This window comes from Rhineura floridana, chromosome 14 (genome assembly GCF_030035675.1).
Source record: "Rhineura floridana isolate rRhiFlo1 chromosome 14, rRhiFlo1.hap2, whole genome shotgun sequence".
Lineage (NCBI taxonomy): Eukaryota > Metazoa > Chordata > Lepidosauria > Squamata > Rhineuridae > Rhineura > Rhineura floridana.
In genome coordinates, this window is record NC_084493.1 from 12843665 (window position 1) to 12864123 (window position 20459).

At 45.5% G+C, this 20459-nt stretch overlaps 1 protein-coding gene across 6 annotated transcripts in view; it reads left to right on the forward strand.

Annotated features, from left to right (window-relative positions):
- TRPM7 (transient receptor potential cation channel subfamily M member 7) overlaps positions 1-20459 on the forward strand; it is a 95886-nt gene that overhangs the window by 69556 nt on the left and 5871 nt on the right. For 2 of the 6 annotated variants that reach the window (XM_061595872.1, XM_061595874.1), the window contains 10 exons: positions 163-1274; positions 3498-3574; positions 4928-4987; positions 12470-12566; positions 13781-13851; positions 15124-15161; positions 16558-16583; positions 17671-17721; positions 17806-17871; positions 19996-20279. In XM_061595872.1, coding sequence (XP_061451856.1) covers positions 163-1274; positions 3498-3574; positions 4928-4987; positions 12470-12566; positions 13781-13851; positions 15124-15161; positions 16558-16583; positions 17671-17721; positions 17806-17871; positions 19996-20279 — 1882 coding nt within the window. Of the gene's footprint in view, positions 1-162; positions 1275-2086; positions 2224-3497; positions 3575-4927; positions 4988-12469; positions 12567-13780; positions 13852-15123; positions 15162-16557; positions 16584-17670; positions 17722-17805; positions 17872-19995; positions 20280-20459 lie in introns of those variants that run through there. The other 4 variants (XM_061595873.1, XM_061595876.1, XM_061595877.1 and 1 more) reach the window with 4 other exon arrangements.

The following is a 20459-nucleotide window of genomic DNA, read 5'->3' on the forward strand; positions in this document are numbered from 1 at the left end:
AGGCAGCCTTCTCTGTGGGTGGCTTCTTTATGCTCACAGAGCTGTAATTTTTTCTCATGGCGTTCTTGCAGTGTTCTTGCATTTTGAGAATTTCTGCCATTCAGTGAAAAGAAGTCTGTTTTTCTTTTCTCCTTTTGGTATCTTTCCCCCATCCCCCTCCAGCGTTGAGCAGATGTGCATCCAAATCAAGGAAGTTGGTGACAGAGTCAACTATATCAAGCGTTCATTGCACTCTCTGGATACACAGATTGGCCACTTACAGGACCTCTCTGCTCTTACGGTGGATACTTTGAAAACCTTAACTGCTCAGAAGGCTTCAGAAGCTAGCAAGGTTCATAATGAAATTACACGGGAACTGAGTATTTCAAAGCATTTGGCACAGAACCTCATTGATGATGGTCCTTTAAGATCTTCCATGTGGAGAAAGCACAGTATTGGCAATGTATTTGGTTCTTCTTTTCCCCATGGAGGCCTTGAAAGTAATAATGCTGTACTGTGCAACATTTCTATGCAAGATGAAAGAGATTCTGGACATAAGATGACTGGGTTCCCCAAGAGGGATGAATTCAACTTTCCAGAGGCAGGTTCCTCAGGCAGTGCCTTAATTCCAAGAGCTCTTTCTCCCCCAGAACTTCGTCAAAGAGTACAGGGTACAGACATATCAAAATGCAGTCATAAAAATAAAAAGCCAGGCACTTCGTTAAACAGCATGCCACATATAACATCTCCAACAGCTAAATTTTTTGTTAGCACTCCTTCTCAGCCCAGTTGTAAAAGCCAGTTAGAAAGTACCACAAAGGATAACCAAGTTGTAGTCCTTCAGGCTGCTGATGGAGAGAATGCTGTTGAATTCGGTGCATTTGTGGGTAAGTATAACGAACTAAAATCTGTACTTCTGAAAGTTGCTGTTGGTTGCCATGATTCTCCTTCTTCTGGCTCTGTTTCTCTTGCTGCCACCCCCCAACCTTGCGATGAAGCTGGAGGATACTTCAATAATGGATTCATTCATGATGAAAGTTATACTAGTGCTGAGAACTACACAAACAAGTGGAATCCCCAGTCGTCTTCCATGTTGGTGCAGAAGAATGCAAAAAATAAATTACAATGGCCATCTGCTAATAAGGCCAGAAGTGACACAAGTCATGATACGAACAGGACACTGAGTATTGAAGAACTCATTAGAAGCATTCCGGAAAGAGCACAGAAGGACCACAGTTTAAGTTCCAATGCCATTTTACATCTCCAGAAACTATGGATCAAATCTAAATCTCAAGGTTTGATTTATCAAGAATTGTATGGTACTTTTGGTGAAAATTGGTTGCAGGTGACCTTGTGGTACTATGGTGCACTTTGCTTTTAACCTCTTTCTCAAACTTTCAAAATGGTTTTATCTTTGTAAAAGTGTAATTTCTTTTTATCACTTCGAATTGTGGACAATATTTTTCAGACATACACTTGTTAATTAAGAGATTTTAATTGTCACTATAAACTGCTGGTCAGTGCTTCTAATTAAAGGAGTCCTGCTTTATGATTTTGAAAGCATTTCCCTTTTGATGTAGTAGTCTGTACAAAAATATTGTCTATTCCTTGAAGAAACTAAGATTATTTATTTGTAACAGACAGTGAATTTATGGCATCTGTCCGGATAACTCGGAGTCTACTGCACTATAATTCTAAATACTGCTCTGTCTATTATCTACCACTGTTTTCATTAGCTTTGTAATTTTGGGGAAATGGGTTCATTTAAATCAAACATTTGTCGTTTCGGTGTTGATTCTGTTGTATACTCAAGTGCTACTTCAACTGAAAAAAATGTGCAAAACAGTGGCAGATTTTCTCTTTGTTAAAACATTGGGAAGAGAGGTGTACTAACAAAATACGTGGAGTTTAATGTAGACAGTTTTTAGGGTAAAAGGTTGTGTGTGTGTTTTGTCTCAGTGGCTCCAAGTGACCATGGATGTTTAACTTGCAAAACGAACTGTTAACAGTAATTAAAAAAAAAATTGTGGTCACATTTTGTTTAAATCTGTCAGTATAACAAGAAAACTCCTTTCAAACTAGTCCAAATATGTTTTTAACCGTGTAGAGCCAATTTGTCGGTAGATCATGATCATGCCTACCTGCTTTTACTTCTGGGACCCCTGCTGCCTGTGTAATGAAAGCCTTCTTCAAATAGAGCTTTAAGCATGTAGACTGCTGACGTGCACCATGCACAATTGCACAAAGGTGTGTTGAGCAATAAGCATGTAATCCCCTATTCAAATATGACATCTGCCCTGGACTCCTTTGGAAGGAAGGGTGATATAGAAATGTAATCTGGGGATTGTGCATGCATGTGACTGCAGTCCTGCTCCCTATTGCCTGTTGAGTCATTTCTGCTTAGGGCCCAAGTCTATCCTGAATGGACTTCATTATTGACAGATTTTTAACTAAATTTTGCTGGACTATTTAAGGTACCAGTACATTTTGTTGCCCTAAGCAAATGCATGTTTGCGCCTTTGCGCAAACACCTTTGTGCGTTTAATGGGTGAGTTCCCTACCCTCATGTTTATGAATGTTGTAACTGTAATCCAATGTAAATGTATGCTTTTAATTTAAGAAGAGAGGCCAAGCTAGATACAAAGAGTTCAAGGTCAGACTGTATAGCCTAGCGTTCACTGATCAGAGAGCTGAATACTCATACTTATTATACCAGGGCAGACAGTTTAGTCTTGGGGTACCTTCCCATTTACAATGTAATCTTCATCCTTAATGTTCAGTCTTGCAGAATTTTGGACGCAGGGAAGGAATGGCCTTGTGGAGACATTCAGCATATATGCAGTGAAGGATCTCAGTGACCACTGTGCTCAGTCCCTACCTACTTCCACTCACTCACTGGTTTCACATTTGCATAGGGCCCTACATGTGGAAAGACCATGTGCCTAAGACTGAACTGCATGATCTGTACACCTCAGTTCTGTGTGATAAACAGATCCTGTGATTCAGGCCTATAGAGTTTGGCCTCTGTGTGTGAATGCTTCTATGCAAACGTATCCCACTGCACAGGTGGCAGGTAGGGGGAAAGTCAGGCCATCGCAATCGCAGTCCCCCACTGCATGGGCATTCTGAACAACAGCATAGGATTATTATGTTGAAAGGGTTAGGGAGATGGTGTGAAAGAAAACACCCACGTGCATGGAGTTGTTTAGTTTTTCTTATATTTTATTTAAGGATGAAGTTTATATTTTAAAAATATATTGTATTGAACTGTTGTTTTTCTGCTTGTAGTTACCATTTAGCGTTTTATCCGCACTCTGTGTTACTGTGTCATCATAATGACGATAAGAATGTATACTTTTACGTAGGAAAAGCAATAGTTTCTAAATCGACCGTTAAAATGGTCAAATATCCTTCCATGTACTTTTTTAATCCTAGCAGCATTTTGATAAAATTTACATCTGTTTGGTGCTTGCCCCTAAATCTGTAATTTTATTTTTCTACAAATGGTGGTGCCAAAGGTCACAGAGACAGCATGGAATTGCAACGATTTAAAGACGCTGTGGTTAAGAGTAAAGAAAAAAGTGATACTATTGAGGTAAGAAGGAGATCGCTGTGGAAGTTTGAGCAGCATCCTAAGCCCAGGGGTGTGGAACCTGAGAGCCATATTCCCTCATAGGCAACTTTCCAGGCGTCACATGTCAGTGGTGGGTGTGGCAAAAGTAGGTGTGGCCTGACACTACTCTCCATCCAAGTGAGCAAGAGGTATTATCACAGTTCAAGGTCGCATTCTGGCCAGATAAAATCACTAGAGGGCACAGAGCAGGGCAGGGGGGGGAGGGCTGGGGGAGAGTCCAGAGAGCCAGAGATGCCAAACCAAAGTTGATGTGGGAAGTTGACTTACACTCAAAATGTCAAACACGTGCACTCACTGTCACCCTGCAGAAGCATTTCAATGGGCTTAACTAAGCAGCAGGAGCATGATGCAGCTGAAAGTTTGAGCTGCCAGTTGAGTAGTCCCAGGTTCAGAGGCTTGTTGAAACTTTGAGAAGGGACCATAGCTCAGCGGTAGAGCATATGCTTTGTATGGAAAAGGCCCCACCCAGGCTCTGTCCTCATAATCTCAAATTTGAAGTGATCAGGGAGCAGGCAATAGGAGATTCTGCCTGAGATCCTGGAGAGTGCAGGACACGGAATAATGGGCTCAAGTTGCAGGAAGCCAGATTTCGACTGGACATCAGGAAAAACCTCCTAACTGTTAGAGCCATACGACAATGGAACCAATTACCTAGAGAGGTAGTGGGCTCTCCCAACAGTGGAAGTGTTCAAGAGGCAGCTGGACAGCCACCTGTCGGGAATGCTTTGATTTGGATTCCTGCATTGAGCAGGGGCTTGGACTTGATGGCCTTAAAGGCCCCTTCCAACTCTACTAGTCTATGATTCTATGAGACTGCTGTCAGTCATAGTAGGCGAGACTGGGTTAGATTGACAAATTGTTTGTATAAGGCAGTTCTTATGTTTCAACTTACTTGCTTATGTTTCAGCTTACTTGGAAGCACAACATGTTGGGAAGCACAACGTGTTGGGGAGCACCAATGCTGTACTCAGTTTTAACTTCATGATAGAGTGAATCCAGAGACTTTAGATGCAATCCCACTGTGCACCTGGAGCTTCTAATATCCTGCCCCGTTCTCTGAAGCATTATTTTGTACAGTCTTGTGCATATGTATGCAGAACAATTAAGAAACCTTTAGATTTGGACTAAAATCTGCAAGTGCTGATTTTGAAGTGCTTCAGTTTGAAGTAAGAGCCCTGGGATATCGCTTGTAGGAAAATGTTTTTCCCCCTTATATCTTGTTTCTGAATCTCAAGTGAACAGAATGCATAAGACTTAATAAAGCCACTTCAGTGCTAACAAGTTTAAAAAATCCTTTATTGCTACCTTCTATAGGAGCAACAGGAAGACTTCAAAAAAGCAATTTTGGAAGGCTTAGAGGCAACAAAGCTTCAGGTAAAACTTTACCCTTTATATTACACCTCTTCACTATTGCATCAAATATAGCAGGCAATAACATTCATATATTCATTTTCCATAGGAGGACTGCCATCAAGCGGGTTATAGCTCCACCTATCGTCCGAAGGCAAGAATGTTTTTGAAGTCAAGACTAGGGGTGTCAGGCCCCTCCCACTCTCCAGTTCATTCTTGCCTTCGTCCGTGCAAGTTGGGTATATAGCGTCTAGATAAGTTTTTGTGTATTTGTGTGACGGTGTGGAGGTTTTGTGTGTGTATTCCACGTTATTTCCTTCCTTCTGTTTTTTACTTTAGAGTCTGTGGGACTGACTGTACTTTGTTTGTCTTTGTACTTAAGGGGGATCCCCTTTTTGTCTATTATTTTCCCTCAGTCCCTAGCTATTTACTGGGAGACCGCGGCTGCGGTTCTCCCTTCCTAAGGCGGCGGACGCAGCCTTGTTACGGGAGCTTGCGGCTGCAGCTCCCTGCCTAGCCAAACGGCGATTCTGGGAGACCGCCACTGCGGTTCTCCCTTCCTCAGTCGGCGTACGCAGACTTAATCCAGGAGCTTGCGGCTGCAGCTCCCTGCCTAGCCGAACGGTGATTCTGGGAGACTGCGGCTGCGGTTCTCCCTTCCTCAGCCGGCGGATGCAGACTTAATCCAGGAGCTTGCGGATGCAGCTCTCTGCCTTGCGCCGCCGCTCTTTTTTCAACTCACCGCCTATTTTCGCGGCAGCTCCCTTAGTTTTTTCTCCAGAGCCTGCGGCTGCGGCTCTTTCTACTTTCAGTGTCCCTTTCTGGTTGGGCTGCCCCGCCTCCCCCGGCTCATTCTGCGGCATTTTAGATCTCGCCGCGACTGCCTTCGGAGCCTGTGGCTGCGGCTCCTTATTCCCCTCGCTTGCTGAGTCTGTCCCGCGGCTGTAGAGATCTGGCTCGCTCTCTAAGCCATGATCGTGTTTCTCAGCCCCGCGGCTCTAGGCCGTTTTTTGAGCTTGCTGGTGCTCCCCTGTGACCGCCATTGCTTCTTCATCGCCCCAAGCCTTTCTGATTGGCCAATTTTCCCGCTCTTTTCGCGGGCGCCATTTTGTTCCTCCCCCTTTTTTCCCGCCCTTTCTGTTTGGTCCATTCCATAGTAAAGGATTCTGTTCTAGGCCTTTTCTGTCAGTTTCTGCCTTTTCTGTTAGTTTCTGTGTGTATGCTGCAGAGCAGAACCTCTATAATCCTGCTATAAGTTCTTCAACACAAACTGCTGCCTGAAGCTGACTATTGAAGCTGTTTCGTGTATCCAGCCTAGTTGGAACTGTGCATTCTGCCCCATCCATGGCCGTGTGCAAAGCCTGTTTGGAACTGTGCATTCTGCCCCATCCGTGGCCGTGTACCAAGGCTGTATGAAATTGTACATTCTGCGTATACTCAGGCTGTCTGGAACTGTACATTCTGCCCCATCCGTGGCCGTGTACCCAAGGCTGTTTGATCTGTACATTCTGCCCCATCCGTGGCCGTGTACCAAGGCTGTTGATACTGTACATTCTGCCCCATCCGTGGCCGTGTACCAACACTGTTGAAATTGTACATTCTGCCCCATCCGTGGCCGTGTACTTAGCCATCTGAGCCAGTGCATTCTGCCCCATCCGTGGCCGTGTACTGAGCCTGTTCGGGTCTGTACATTCTGCCCCATCCGTGGCCGTGTACTGAACCCCCTAGAAAATATATGATGGCGGAACAGCCAGCGACAACTCAGGCAACCAAGCCGAAACAATCTAAGGCGGCCAAGCATAAGCACACCAAAGCGGTTGCCAAAACTAAACATCTATCCAGCCACAGCACAACCAAGCGGCCACGCTACGTCTCTGTTCCGGTTTCTGAGGGGGTGGGCCAGGGACAGTTAACGAATCTATTTCACTCTCCGACTGCATCCTCCGAGGAGGACTTTGCTGGGTTTCCTGACCAACCAGCAGCCAGCCACCCTCCTCCCGTATTACCACCTAGGGCTTATTCATCTTCACAGCCTGCTGAGCCGTCCATAACGTTGCCTCTACAAGCGCAACCATCTACCTCACCGGGGCTGCAGCTGTCTCATATCACAACTACAAGACATGCTGTCGTTCTTCACTCGAACACAGTCACCATCACAAGTCCCCGCCATTCCTCAGCGCAGTGTGGACCACTATGTACGCAATGAGGCAGATCCATCATGCTCTCCAAATCCTTTTGACATTGCCAGGGGCAGGTTTGTTGATGACGTTTCTTGCGGGGAGGAGTCACCATTTACAGTGCAAGCCGAAGGAGACGAATGGAGTGATCAGTCGGAACATGAGGATACATCTTATTGCCTGTTTGATGCCTTAGATTATCAACCCCTTGCTCGCAGAGTATTGAACACCCTTGGTCTCCAATCTACACAACCTGCAGCTGCCACTCCCGCTATTAAAGGGGCCAGGGTCTTGAAATCCCCCACACCAGCAGAGCACTACCTTCCTGTGCCGGATCCTATTGCTAAGCTGGCCAAGGACGAATGGTCTCATCCATTACAAACAAGCCATTTTAACGCCCTTGCGGATAGACTTTACTCTTTGGCTCCGGACTTTACAAGCAGACTGGCCGTCCCTGGCATAGATGAGCCGATCTCCAGTCTAGTCTCTAGATCCCTTTTGCCGAGGGAAGGAGATTCACATTTAAAGGACGCCACTGAGCAGAGGCTGGACTTTGCCTTACGCAAGACTCATGAGGCCACCGCTTTCTCCATGCGAGCCTCTGCATCAGCTTCCATCTTTTCCAGGGCAGCGATGATGTGGTTGGATGACCTCTTAGATGATCCTAATCCCGATCCTGTCTCTCTGAGGAGGTCACTGATGAAATTGCGCAAGACAGCGGCGTTTGTGGGTAATGCCACCTTGGATGAAATCAGCTGGGAGCACGAGCTATGGCAGCTCAGGTAGTCGCTCGATGGACCCTCTGGCTTCGTCACTGGCAAGCGGACTCTACAGCCAGAGTTAATTTATCAAGGGCACCTTATTCCGGCTCATTACTCTTCGGCGAGGAAGCCCTAAAGGCAGTGCTTGTTGACCCCAAGGATGCTCGAAAGCCTGTCTTGGCCACTGTGAGGAATGTTGATCGCAGGCCTTTCAGATGTTTCACCTCATACCGCACGACCCAGCCCTTTCGAGGAACGCGGCCGCGATTTCCGACCCTATGATTTCTGTCCCTCCAGGGGAGTCTGGAACAGACGTTTCCCAGGCAGAGGTCAGTACCAGGGGCGCAGAGGTACCTCATCGTCCTCATATAGGGAAGGTGTCGGAAGGCAGAGCTGGGGTCCCAATCCCGGGGAGCTGGATCCCGGAGAGTTGGGAGAAGAGTATTCGGATGGATGGCAGAGGGAAGGGGGAGGAACTTCCCCCCTTTGGAGCGAAGACGAAACAGAGGAACTGCCAGTGATAAGGTCGCTTAGCAACGGGGAGCCTGAGCCCTCCCTGGACATTCTCACGCCTCCCCCTCTTTCAGGCTCAGAGCAAGAGGGGAAAGAGGGAGGGCTGCTCACAGCCGAAAAGCGGGGAGGCAGTTTACCATCAGCCCCTCCCCTATCCCCCATCCTGGAATTGGAAACTTCAGAAGAGGAGGGGGTGATGCTTCCCCCCTCACCGCGCACACGCAGACAGCTGAAAAGACAGGAGAGAAGGGGGGGAAGGCGGGGCAGTACCTGAGGGGCAGTTAAGGAGGAGCGAAAGATTGCACGCCCGTTTGGCCCCTTCTTAAAGAACAGGCGGGAAGAAGTCCCTTGCTCTGTCAACTTTCTCCCAATGCCGCAGGACCTGTATCCCTGTATTGCTTCATGAGAAAACGCAGTCTTTGTTTGGACATTACCCTAATAAAACACGAATTAACTACAGCCGTTGGTCTGGTTCCTGAGTCACATCCTGGGCCTGACAGGAGGGTCTCGCTAGCACAGACAGTACTGACGCGATACCGGTTGGGGGCAGACTGCTTCTGTTTGGAGACCATTGGCTGCGTCTGACTCAGGTCGCCTGGATCAGAGATCTTTTTTGTTGTGGCTATGCACTAGAGTTTTTGGCAATCCCTCCGGTCAGATTTCATCCCTTCCCTTGTCCCAGGGCACCAGCCAGGCACTGCATCATGCAGACAGCCATACATCACCTCTTGGACACAGCGGCGATAGAGCCAGTCCCTACAACAGAGAGGTTGGAAGGGGTGTACTCCCTCCTATTTGCTGTGCCCAAACGAGATCTGTCATGGAGGGCAGTGTTGGACCTCAAGTTCATCAACTGTTTCATAAAGTATCGCAGGTTCAAAATGGAATCCCTCCACTCCATTACAGAAAGCCTTCAAGAAGGAGACTTCCTGGCTTCTATCGACCTAAAGGAAGCGTATCTCCATGTGCCTATTTGCATAACCCACAGAAAATTCCTTCGGTTTGCTTTCGGCCCCCAGCATCTTAAATATCGAGCGAATGCCGTTCAGCCTCTCATCTGCCCTGAGAGTATTTACCAAGGTGCTACTCATACTAGTGGCTTACCTCCGGCTTCAAGGGGTCCATATCTACCCCTACTTGGACGATCTTTTAATACGGGCGAGTTCCAGGGAGCTGGCTCATTGTCATCTAACGCTCACGCTCCATGTCTTGCAGGCCTACGGCTGGCTAGTCAATTTCAACAAAAGCCATCTCCAACCAACCCAACGCCTACAACATCTAGGCGCGATGTTGGACACCCTGCAGGCGACGGTGTTCCTGTCTCCAGACCGCATAACTGCTATCACAGACATCGCACGGTCTCTGATGCACCACGCAACCGCAGATGTCATGCTTCTAGCCAGGGCTCTCGGAATGTTGGTGTCCACCATCCATATTGTGCCATGGGCTCGAGCTCATACTCGCCAACTCCAGTGGGCTTTGTTGCCGTTTCAGCAGGACATTGCCAGGTTAAATCATCGAGCAATTCCCTTGAGCCCCGCACTGCGTCTTTCATTTCGCTGGTGGACGAGGGTCCAACATCTCACCCAGGGCACTCCGTTCAGAGAACCCCACAGGACTGTTATCACCACAGATGCCAGTCTCCTTGGCTGGGGAGCCCACTGCAACTCCCAGTTCGTTCAGGGGGTTTGGACCACAGCAGAGCAGACTCAGAGCATCAATTGGCTGGAACTGAAGGCTGTCCACTTAGCTCTGCTCCATTTTCAGTCTCTGTTCCACTTGGACCATGTTCTCATTCGAACGGACAACACGTGTGCCAAATCTCATTTAAACAGACAAGGGGGGACCAGGTCCCGTCCTCTGCAGAACCTAGCTTCCCTCATATTCGACTGGGCAGAGCAACATCTGCAATCCTTAAAAGCAGAACATCTCAGAGGAATTTGGAATGTGACAACAGACTGGCTCAGCAGACAACAGGTCTTTCCAGGAGAATGGAAACTTCATCCGACCATTTTCCATCTTCTCCAGTGTCGGTTCGGCATCTTCTCAGTCGATCTATTTGCCTCCAGTCGCAATTGCCAGCTACCCAGGTACTTCGCTCGATACCTGGACACGACAGCGGAAGCGGTGGATGCCCTGTCGCTACCGTGGCAGGATGGCCTATTGTACGCCTTCCCTCCAATACCACTCTTAGCCAGAACCTTGAGAAAGGCGCGACGCGAGAGGGCCAAACTGGTTCTGATAGCTCCATATTGGCCCCATCGACCGTGGTTCTCGGATCTCCTTGCCATGTCAGTGACGGACCCTTGGACGCTCCCGGTCAGGCCAGACCTCTTATCCCAGAGCCCAATATTGCATCAGGATCCCAATTGGCTCAAGCTAACAGTGTGGCTTTTGAACGGGGACATTTAAGGTCTGCTGGCCTGTCTGACGCTGTTATTGACATTATCTTGGCCTCGAGATGACCATCCACCACCCGTATATATCAACATACTTGGGTGGCATACTCCAGGTGGTGTCAGTCCCAGCACCTCGATCCTTCCCAGGCCGCAATACAACAGGTGCTTCAATTCCTTCATAGGGGCCTCCTGATGGGACTCAGACCCAACACCTTACGTAGACATGCGTCCACTCTGTCGTCCATTCTCTCAGTGTCCTCCGCTGGTGTTCCTATTGCCTCGCACCCGTTCATCAAACGTTTTCTGAGGGGAACCGTGTTACGCTCACCGGCTGTATTCCACCGTTTTCCCTCATGGAGTTTGTCGAAGGTCCTACAGGCTTTACAACGTCCTCCGTTCGAGCCCCTGAGGACTGTGCCTTTACATCTGTTGTCATTCAAGGTCCTGTTCCTGATCGCGATCACCTCTGCGAGACCAGTTTCGGAACTGGGCGCATTGTCTTCTGCCCGCCATTTCTGTGTCTTTCACAAAGACTCTGTTGTGGATCCTTCCTTCCGTCTCAAGGTCAATTCAGTTTTCCATTGCAACCAGGACATTGTTCTTCCTTCATTTTGTCCGAATCCTACCCATCCTCTAGAGAAGGCTTGGCATTCATTGGATGTTCGGAGGGCTCTCAAGACCTACCTGTCTAGGACCCAGGATATACGACGAACTGAGTCTTTGTTTGTATCCTTTCATCCACGTTCTATGGGGCATAAAGTAGCTAATTCCACCTTATCCCGCTGGTTGCGTGCATGTATTACCTTAGCCTATGAGTCCCTTAAGCTTCCAGTTCCAGCTAGTATAACAGCTCATTCCACTAGGTCAGCGGCCACTACGGCTGCTTTTGCTGCCAACACTCCTGTTGCTGATATTTGCAGAGCTGCTGTTTGGTCTACCCCTCACTCGTTTATAAGGCATTACAAAATAGATCGTTATGCCTCTGCCGATGCCTCTTTTGGCAGACGAGTGTTGCCACAGGTTCTTAATGATGATTAGGATGTGGGTGGTCCCTCCCTGTTATGGGCTGCTTTGGTACATCCCGCTTGATGGCAGTCCTCCTATGGAAAATGGACCATTGGTCTCACCTGAAGGGTGATTTTCATAGGAGGACTGCCATCACGACCCTCCCAGTTGGAGGATACCTAGATATTTTTGGGATTTTTTCATATATTCCTGTTACGCTATTATATTAGATTTACTAGTGAAGTCAAGACTGCTATTAATGTTATATCGCTACGTTAGAGTCATATTATTATGATTATTGCTATTGTGTTATGTCTTTGCTGGTAGGCCCGTTGGCCTTTTCTCCTGCATTTTTAGATATATCTCTTTGGACTCACTGCGAATGAAGTGGAGAGTGGGAGGGGCCTGATGCCCCTAGTCTTGACTTCAAAAACATTCTTGCCTTCGGACAATAGGTGGAGCTATAACCCGCTTGATGGCAGCCCTCCTATGAAAATCACCCTTCAGGTGAGACCAATGGTCCATTCTCAAAGCAAAAGTGTTAACGTAGCCCCTGTTAAAGTTCTGTATAACACCTTCCAAGTGATGACACAAATCAAATTATTTTACTAGAGTAATGAACGATAACATTGCTATCTGTTTAATACATAGGGTGGCAGTAATACAGAAGGCAACCTGAGGCATGTTAGTTCATGTGGTGGCTTTACTGACTATCATAGAAGCTCGTTAGCAGCACGATCAGAACAAAGTAAGTATCATAAATGTTTTAGTTTTTCATATCTGAGTTTTCTGAACTGGCTCTTATAGGCCCCTTCCAGCTCTACTGTTCTGTGATTTTGTTTAAGTTGGATTCCTGCATTGAGCAGGGGGTTGGACCCAACGGCCTTATAGGCCCCTTCCAACTCTACTGTTCGGTGATTCTGTATATAGCAAGTTGTGGTTTCTCTGATTCTGTTCTTCAGTGTAAGGTTAAAACCGTGCTCATTCTGAAAGAATTTTTTTCCTCCCCCTCAGTGCATTTGTTGAATCTCAGTGCTGCATCTTCCTTACATTTTGTCCTTTTCTGTCTTTTGCAAACTTGTTTGTTTCCCAGAATTGCAGCCATTGTGACTACAATTTGATAGGGGAGACTAGTGTTGGGGAGAGAGGCTTCTTAGCCCTTTCTTTCCCTGCTGAAAATTGCCCTCCCGTTGGCAATGCTGATTTTTGTTGGGGAAAAGACACAGGGGCGAATAATTAAGGCCTTCTTACCGAGGACCAGTTTCTCCTTCAGACTACAGCCTTAGCAATTGCATTCTGTGAAAACAAAAGCCTCCCCTAAAAAGAATTGTGGAACTACGTATATAACACATAGTTGCTCCTTCATCAGTCAACTGAGCTTTGATTGATTGGGAACCAATATGATCTGGCGAGTCTGGGAGTTGAGGGTTCCCACCTTTGCTTTTTAAAAACATGTTTTGTTCGATCAGGCCAAAGATCCAAGTAGTCCAACATAAAGAAGTATGGTATTTCATTCTAACAATACCTTTTGACTGATACATATATAAACAGTTTCTTCAATCATTCCAAAGGCCTTGGGTGTACCCAGTGATTTATTTATTTTTTACTTTTCCCTCTCTGAATGGGGACAGATAGATAGAGTGCCATATCCCAAAAAAGCCTTTGAAGCTGCACTCAGTTTCGAATGAGTTTTGCCACGTCCACAGTACATAACTGCATGATACATAACTACACAGATGCTTTTGTCTAAGTGTCTAAAGCTTAGACTTGTGAGTCTTCATATCCAGGCCTGTATTTACATGTATGAAATTGTCAGTTTATCTTCCTCTCCCTTCAAGGCACATATGCTGAAGCACTGGTAGTATGCAACGTTATTTAAATGTAACCTATCAAAAGGTGGGTGATTAATCCACCAAAAATTCTTTAATTGATTGGCAGCCTTAATTGTGAATTCATTTTCAGTGCACAATAAGAGCAGAAGACCATCAGTTGAAGAGTTTCATCAGGTAGATTCCAAGGCAGCCTTACTTACAGTGAGTAAAACGTAGTAATAATCCACACAGTGCTTCTCCTGATATGTTTATGGGCAGGACCCAGGAGCTATAAAACGAAATCATACGAATTGAAACGAATTGAAAGAAAGCGATACATGGCAACAGATTTCAGTGCCTCTCATGATTCAGTACAAAATGTGCTGTGCCAGTGGTCTCCATGCTGGCAGGTTTTCCTTCTATTGAAATACCTCTAAAAATGTGCTGGGCGTATTTGTCCTCTCTAGCTCTCACGCATAAAAGTGGGGGTATAGGTCATGGCAAGAGCAAATTGCAATAGGTCTCCAAGAAGAAAATAATGGACTATGTCTATATGGCATTTGTTTGTACCTTCACATCACCTTTTTTGAGGGCTATTGGAATGTTCATGCACTATAATATAGACAAACCATCCCTGTTGGACTTGTGCTGAACCTGTGCTTGCCTGACTGCCTCCTGCTAGCAAGAGACCATGTAAAAAAATAATCTACATTGCTAAAGTTGCTCAGGGTCAGTCCAGAATCTGTCAGGCTACTGCTGAAGTTGTTACATAGTTGCAATCCTAGTCTCTTCATCTAGCCACTTTGATGTTTTTTCTATCTTTCTTTGATGCTTCAGCCCCTGCTTATATGCACTTTTTGTTGTCGTAGCTACATCTGAGACCTTGGCTATCAGATTATCAACTCTGTTTTCAAGAGGTTGCAATAATTTTGCCCAGTCACTGTTCTGTTCTCTCCACAATAATTGCAAATGATCAGGTAAAGGCTCACTGTTGCACGACTGGGCCACCATTGTAGCAGTCTTTGGAGCTTTACCTGAGCCTTTTCCCCTTGCCAGAGTCAACTGACTGTCTGAAGAGGCAGAGGAACTATCTCCTGAATCCAGAGAATAGAAATGTCCTTGAGACCTTTTGAAAGGTAGAGTAGGCTGCATAACCAGAGCTCACTCTCTAGTCAATTTCTTGTCAGTTTCAGCCTTTGATGCTTTGTCAGTAGTGGTTAGGCCCCATGAACAGGCGAGCAAAGGCCTCAGGCATCCATCTTGGTTGCTAGCCCAGCCATGCCCCCCCATCTAGCCACTTTGATTGAGCAAATTGAATGATTTCTTTTGACTAGCAGAGCAATGCTAGAAAAGCATCTTGAAGCTAGAAACGTCATCAGTGTTTAAATTTTTGACAGAGCCCTCTAATATTCTTAGAAATGTGTGATACGTTGCCTCTAAATCCAGTAATTAAGCTATGTACTGAACAGATTTATCTTTTGTTTTTACTTGCAGGATTGGTTACAAGGCTGGCCTTCATATAGCAATCAAATGTAAGTAAAGACTAAATGGCAATACTAAAACTGTCCTGGTATCTTCAATCTCTGGCTTCTACTTGGATCTAGAATTGTTCTGTTAGCGTACATTTGGGTGTGCGATATTGCCTCATAAACCGTAAGAGCGCAAAAATAGAACTTAAAAGTCAATGTAACAAGTTTTTAATTGTTCTGTATGGGTTCGATTTGCTACCTTTCTAAGAATTCTTTTAGAAACAAATAATCAATATAAAATGTATTTTTGCCGTAAGTATTCTTAATTTTTGTTCAGTTTAAGTTCTGGTTTATGTTTTAGAAAGCATATGTGAAGGAACTGTAATAATAAATAAAATTGGGGTTTTTTTGGAACCATACATTCGTTTGTGGCATCAACTGTAAATCAATCAACAAATCCATGGATTATGTATGAGTAAGGGTTGTTCATGCAGCGTTCACATGTCACTTTAAATCATAACTATGGTTTAAAGGTGAACACACAGCATGTTGGTGCATGGGGAGAATATTGCAGCTGCTTTGCTCCTCCCCCACTCCTGCTGCAGCTATAGTGCTGATAGGAAAGCCATGGTTTGGTTTAGCATTGCATCCTAACCCAGCAAAGCAAGCCATGAGTTGTAACGAAGGTTTGTTCTTGGGTTTACAGCTTTCTGGTTTGTCTGGTTTAGCTCCCAGAAGGGCAGTGGGAGCGGGGGAGGAACAAAGTTGCTGTGATTTTCACCTAGTGCACCAACATTCCGCATGGTCACCTTTAAACAAGTCTGATTGCTGCCAGGCAGTAAGGCCACGGGAACAGAGAAGAAGGTAATCCATCTACCCACCCCATTCCTTGGCAGCCCCAGTGACCTGGGCACTTACCTTGTTGTCTGACTTTGAAGGAGAGGACTAAAACCAGTTCAGACCAGTTTGAAACATCTGGCCGATAGACTTAATTATAGAAAACTGCTATGATACTCATCCCCTTACTTTTTAAAACATTTCTGAGTACTCTGCTGTTTGTTCATTTCACAAAGTATGGTGGCTGTAGTTGTTGACCTGATGAACGAGCATTGGGTGTTTATCCCATCAATATTCCAACTGCTCAGGCTAACACCCTGAGCTGGAAAGCTGAAAGGCAGTGTAGAAGTTTTTTATTTCAATTCTGAGGCTGTGTGTTGTTTTGTCTGGTCAGCTGTCTGAGTTGAACAAAGGACTGGCTGGGATTTTCCATCGAGGGATATGGATGGGTGCACGATTGTGAGCAGTATTGTTTGAATAGTATAATGTAACTCTAATAGGTCTGTATTTGATTATGAATATATTGTATTTTATTTCTATTCTGTACATCGCTTTGAGAAGTTTGTCAAATACAAAAAGTACATATATCATTAGAGTTGAGTGGATTTTCTGTCTCTTGCAGGTCTTCTGAGGAAGATGCATTGAATGGTAAGGTGTTGGTAATAGAGTACCTTAGTGACAATTTCAATGTTGCCGTAATCTTAAAGCGGGATTACTGCAATTCGCTCTGTGGGATTGCCCTTGGCCTTGGTTTGGAAGCTCCAGGTCGTGCAAAATGCGGCGGCCAGAATGCTGATGGAAGCACACGGCCAACAACATGTGACACCACGTTTAAAACATTTGTATTGGCTGCCCATCCGCAACCGAGCCAGGTTCAAGGTCATATTAATTTACAAAACCCTGAACAATTTAGGTCCAGGGTATCTTAGGGACCACCTGAACCCTTCTGTCTGAGTTCGATCACTGAGATCATCTGCAGGAGCGGCTTTGGTCATCCCCCAAATCGCCCAGGTTTATTTAACATTTACATGAAATTGAGCCTTCCGTGTCATCAGCCTCATTCTCTGGAACACTCTGCCAGCAGAGATTCAGCAGGCTCCGTCTGTTTTAACTTTTAAGTGCCTGCTGAAAACCTTTCTGTTCCAGCAGGCTTTTGCATGCAATTAAGAACATGCTTTTTTTTCCTTTCAACAATTGACTTTTGTTTTTATTGTATTTTTAATGTTTTTTATTCTATGGTTGTTGTCAATGGTAACCCCCCTCTGAATACCGCTTACCATGAAAACCCTATTCATAGGGTCGCCATAAGTCGGGATCAGCTTGAAGGCAGTCCATTTCCATTTTAAACTGTTTTGATGTTTTTAACGAAATAGCAGTATACAAATATTTTTATAAATAAATAATAAGTTTAACGTCTTATGTGAAGCTATTTAATGCTTGGTTGCAAAAGATGATATTGGTGGACATTTGGTATGTGTTTTAGTGCCTTTATTTGTGGTTGCAATCATTAAATGACTCATTTCAGGCAAGCCAATTTGATTTCTGTTGGTTATGCTGGTGCTTCTACAGTGGTTTGAGCATCACATAATCATTTTCTCATCTAAAATACACCTTTGTGGGAAGAAAAAAATATTTACTTGGGAAACAATTTTAAAAACGGGATACATTTTAGGGATTTATATCATGAGGCTTGTGTATATATAAAAATACAGTGTCTCTATCTTTTTTTTTTTAGGTATTGCTTCTCCTTTTAAGCCCATCATGGATACAACCTACTACTACTCAGGTCAGTGTCCTGAAGCTATGAAGCATAATAATAAAAAGTTGAAGCATTGTCTTCTGCAATGAGTTTGTCTGTCTTTCTTTACAGCTGTCGAAAGAAATAATTTGATGAGGTTATCACAGAGCATACCCTTCACTCCTGTGCCTCCAAGAGGTAAGGAAGCTTATCGTAGCTTCTGAAATGAATTTCAGATTTCAGCAAGATGCTTCCTTGATCATGAAGCTTAAGAGTGATAGATCTATTTTTCACAGCATCTGAAAATAAGCAATAGGTCACCAGAAAAATACTGGGAATAGGTTAGGGAAATATATGCTGAAACTGACTTATGTATACCTGTCTTATAAGCATTTTGCTTGTTTGTGACTGATCACCAAGCATCCTAATAAAAATACACTGTAGGACAGCTTTTCCCAATGTTTGGGTCCCCAGATGTTGCTGAACGACAACTCCCATTACTCACCAGCATGGCCAGTGGTCAGGAGTTATGGGAACTGTAGTCCAGCAGCATCTAGGGACCTCTGGGTTGAGAAAGGCTGCAGGAGTATTTGCAGGAATTATGAGAAAAGCACCCATTAATCAAGCATCCACTCTTGTGATATCTAGGTTAAGGTTAGAGCTTTGCCTCGAGCAGGTGTGTGTGTGTGTGTGCGCGCACGTGCATGTGTGGTACTTGCTTCTTCTCCTTCCAAGTTGACCTGACCACTATACAGTAGGGCCCCACTCATACAGCAGGGCCCCACTCATACAGCAGGTTACGTTCCAGGCCCCTGCCGAAAAGTGGGGCCCTACTGTATTCCAGCTGCCATCTCCAGCTGCAGCGATTAGCTGGAGCGTGGGGAGCTCTAGCCGCCGTGCTCCAGCTGACAGCGATCAGCTATAATGCGCGACCTTCCCGCGCTACAGCTGATCGCCCCGCTGGCATCGCCATATTAGCGGAACACCGAAAAGCGGGGTGCCGAAAAGCGGGGCCCTACTGTATATCAAATGACTCTTTGCTTAGATGAGGGGGAGGAGTCTGCAGAATTACAGGCTCTCCAAATCACGACCTCGCTTACTGCAGCCCCTTCTGCGCTGTGCATTTAAAGCAGTATCATACCACTTTAAAACAATCACGGCTTCCCACAAAAGAATCCTGGGAACTGTCGTTTGTTAGGGGCTCTGAGAGTTGTTAGGAGACCCTTATTTCTCTCACAGACCTACAATTTGCAGAGTTTCCTGGGAAGAGGGTTTGATTGATAACCCCCTCTGGAAATTGGTAGCTCTCTGTCTGGGAAATCGGGGCCTCCTAACAACTCTTTGCACCCCTAACAAACTAAAATTCCCAGGATTCTGTGAGGGAAGTCATGACTGTTTATAGTTGTATACTGCTCTAAATGTATAGTGCAGATGGGGCCTGGATGTGGAAGGTACCAGGCAGGAATGATAGTGGCACTACAGGAAACATGGAGAACCCCTTTCAGCCTGCGGGGTTCATTCCTTTATAGGCAGTCTTGGCAGAGCGATAAATGTATACTTCACCTTTGTACAGTACACCACTTTCTCCACCCATTCACACATCCCTCTCTATCCTCAATCAGGAAAGCCAGAGGCTGTATTGGAGTTCAAAGATACTTTCCAGCCAGGCCAACACATTCTGGGTATGAAGCAGGGCTAGTGAGGGGTGTGGGAGAGTTCTGAGAGCCACAGAGAGAAGGCTGTAGAGCTATATTTGGCCCCTGGGCCTGAGGATCCTCACTCCTGCTCTAGAGGAACCCTAGAAGGCCCCAGACTTACCGCTCAAGTCTAACACCCCTGAAACCTGGAACTGCTGAGCATTCTGAAGATGCCCCAAAGCACTTGTTTTATTGTTAAGGACAAATAGTAGTAGTTACAATTAATAATAATGTGTGCCAGAGCTTAAAATAAGTCCTGGACCAAGGGATTCAGAAGCTTCAAGCCTCTGTAGAATTACTCAGGGTGCGAACCAGGGCTAGTGAGGGATGTGGCCTAAGGAGTGTCCTGATGGCTGGATAAAAAAGCCTGGAGGGGTGCCCAGGCCTGAGATTTCCCACTCCTTCTCTACAGATAGCCCACCTACACCTGCCAATAAAGGTCCTGAGATATGGGCTCTAGAGTTGGATGGTCAGCTGTAGACTCTGATCTTCATGTGCAGAGACATCTAACTTTTACAGCGATCAAGTTCTTGTGAATTTTGAAGCAGAAGTTTATAAATGGACATAAAGGCAACATTCCCCCAGGCTTAACTGCACTTCACGTTTTTGTGCTGTGACATTACAGGTGAACCAGTCACTGTGTATCGTCTTGAAGAAAGCTCTCCCAACATGTTGAATAACAGCATGTCTTCCTGGTCGCAGTTGGGTCTCTGTGCCAAAATTGAATTCCTAAGCAAGGAGGAGATGGGAGGAGGCTTGCGACGAGCTCTCAAGGTGGCCTGCACCTGGTCAGAGTATGATATCCTGAAATCAGGCCACCTTTATATCATCAAATCTTTTCTCCCTGAAGTTGTCAATACTTGGTCAAGCATTTACAAAGAAGACACAGTATTACATCTCTGTTTAAGAGTAAGTTGTATTCTTGAAGAGGGCAAACGTATCTCTAGCGCATACCCACTTTTAGCAGTAGAATGCTGTTGCGGCAAAACAATATATATCCCTCTTTATCCTTTGACAACATTACCATCCACTCTGTTGAGCAGCCATTTATCATTGGTTTTCTCTTTGACTCTCTCTCTCCCCTTTATA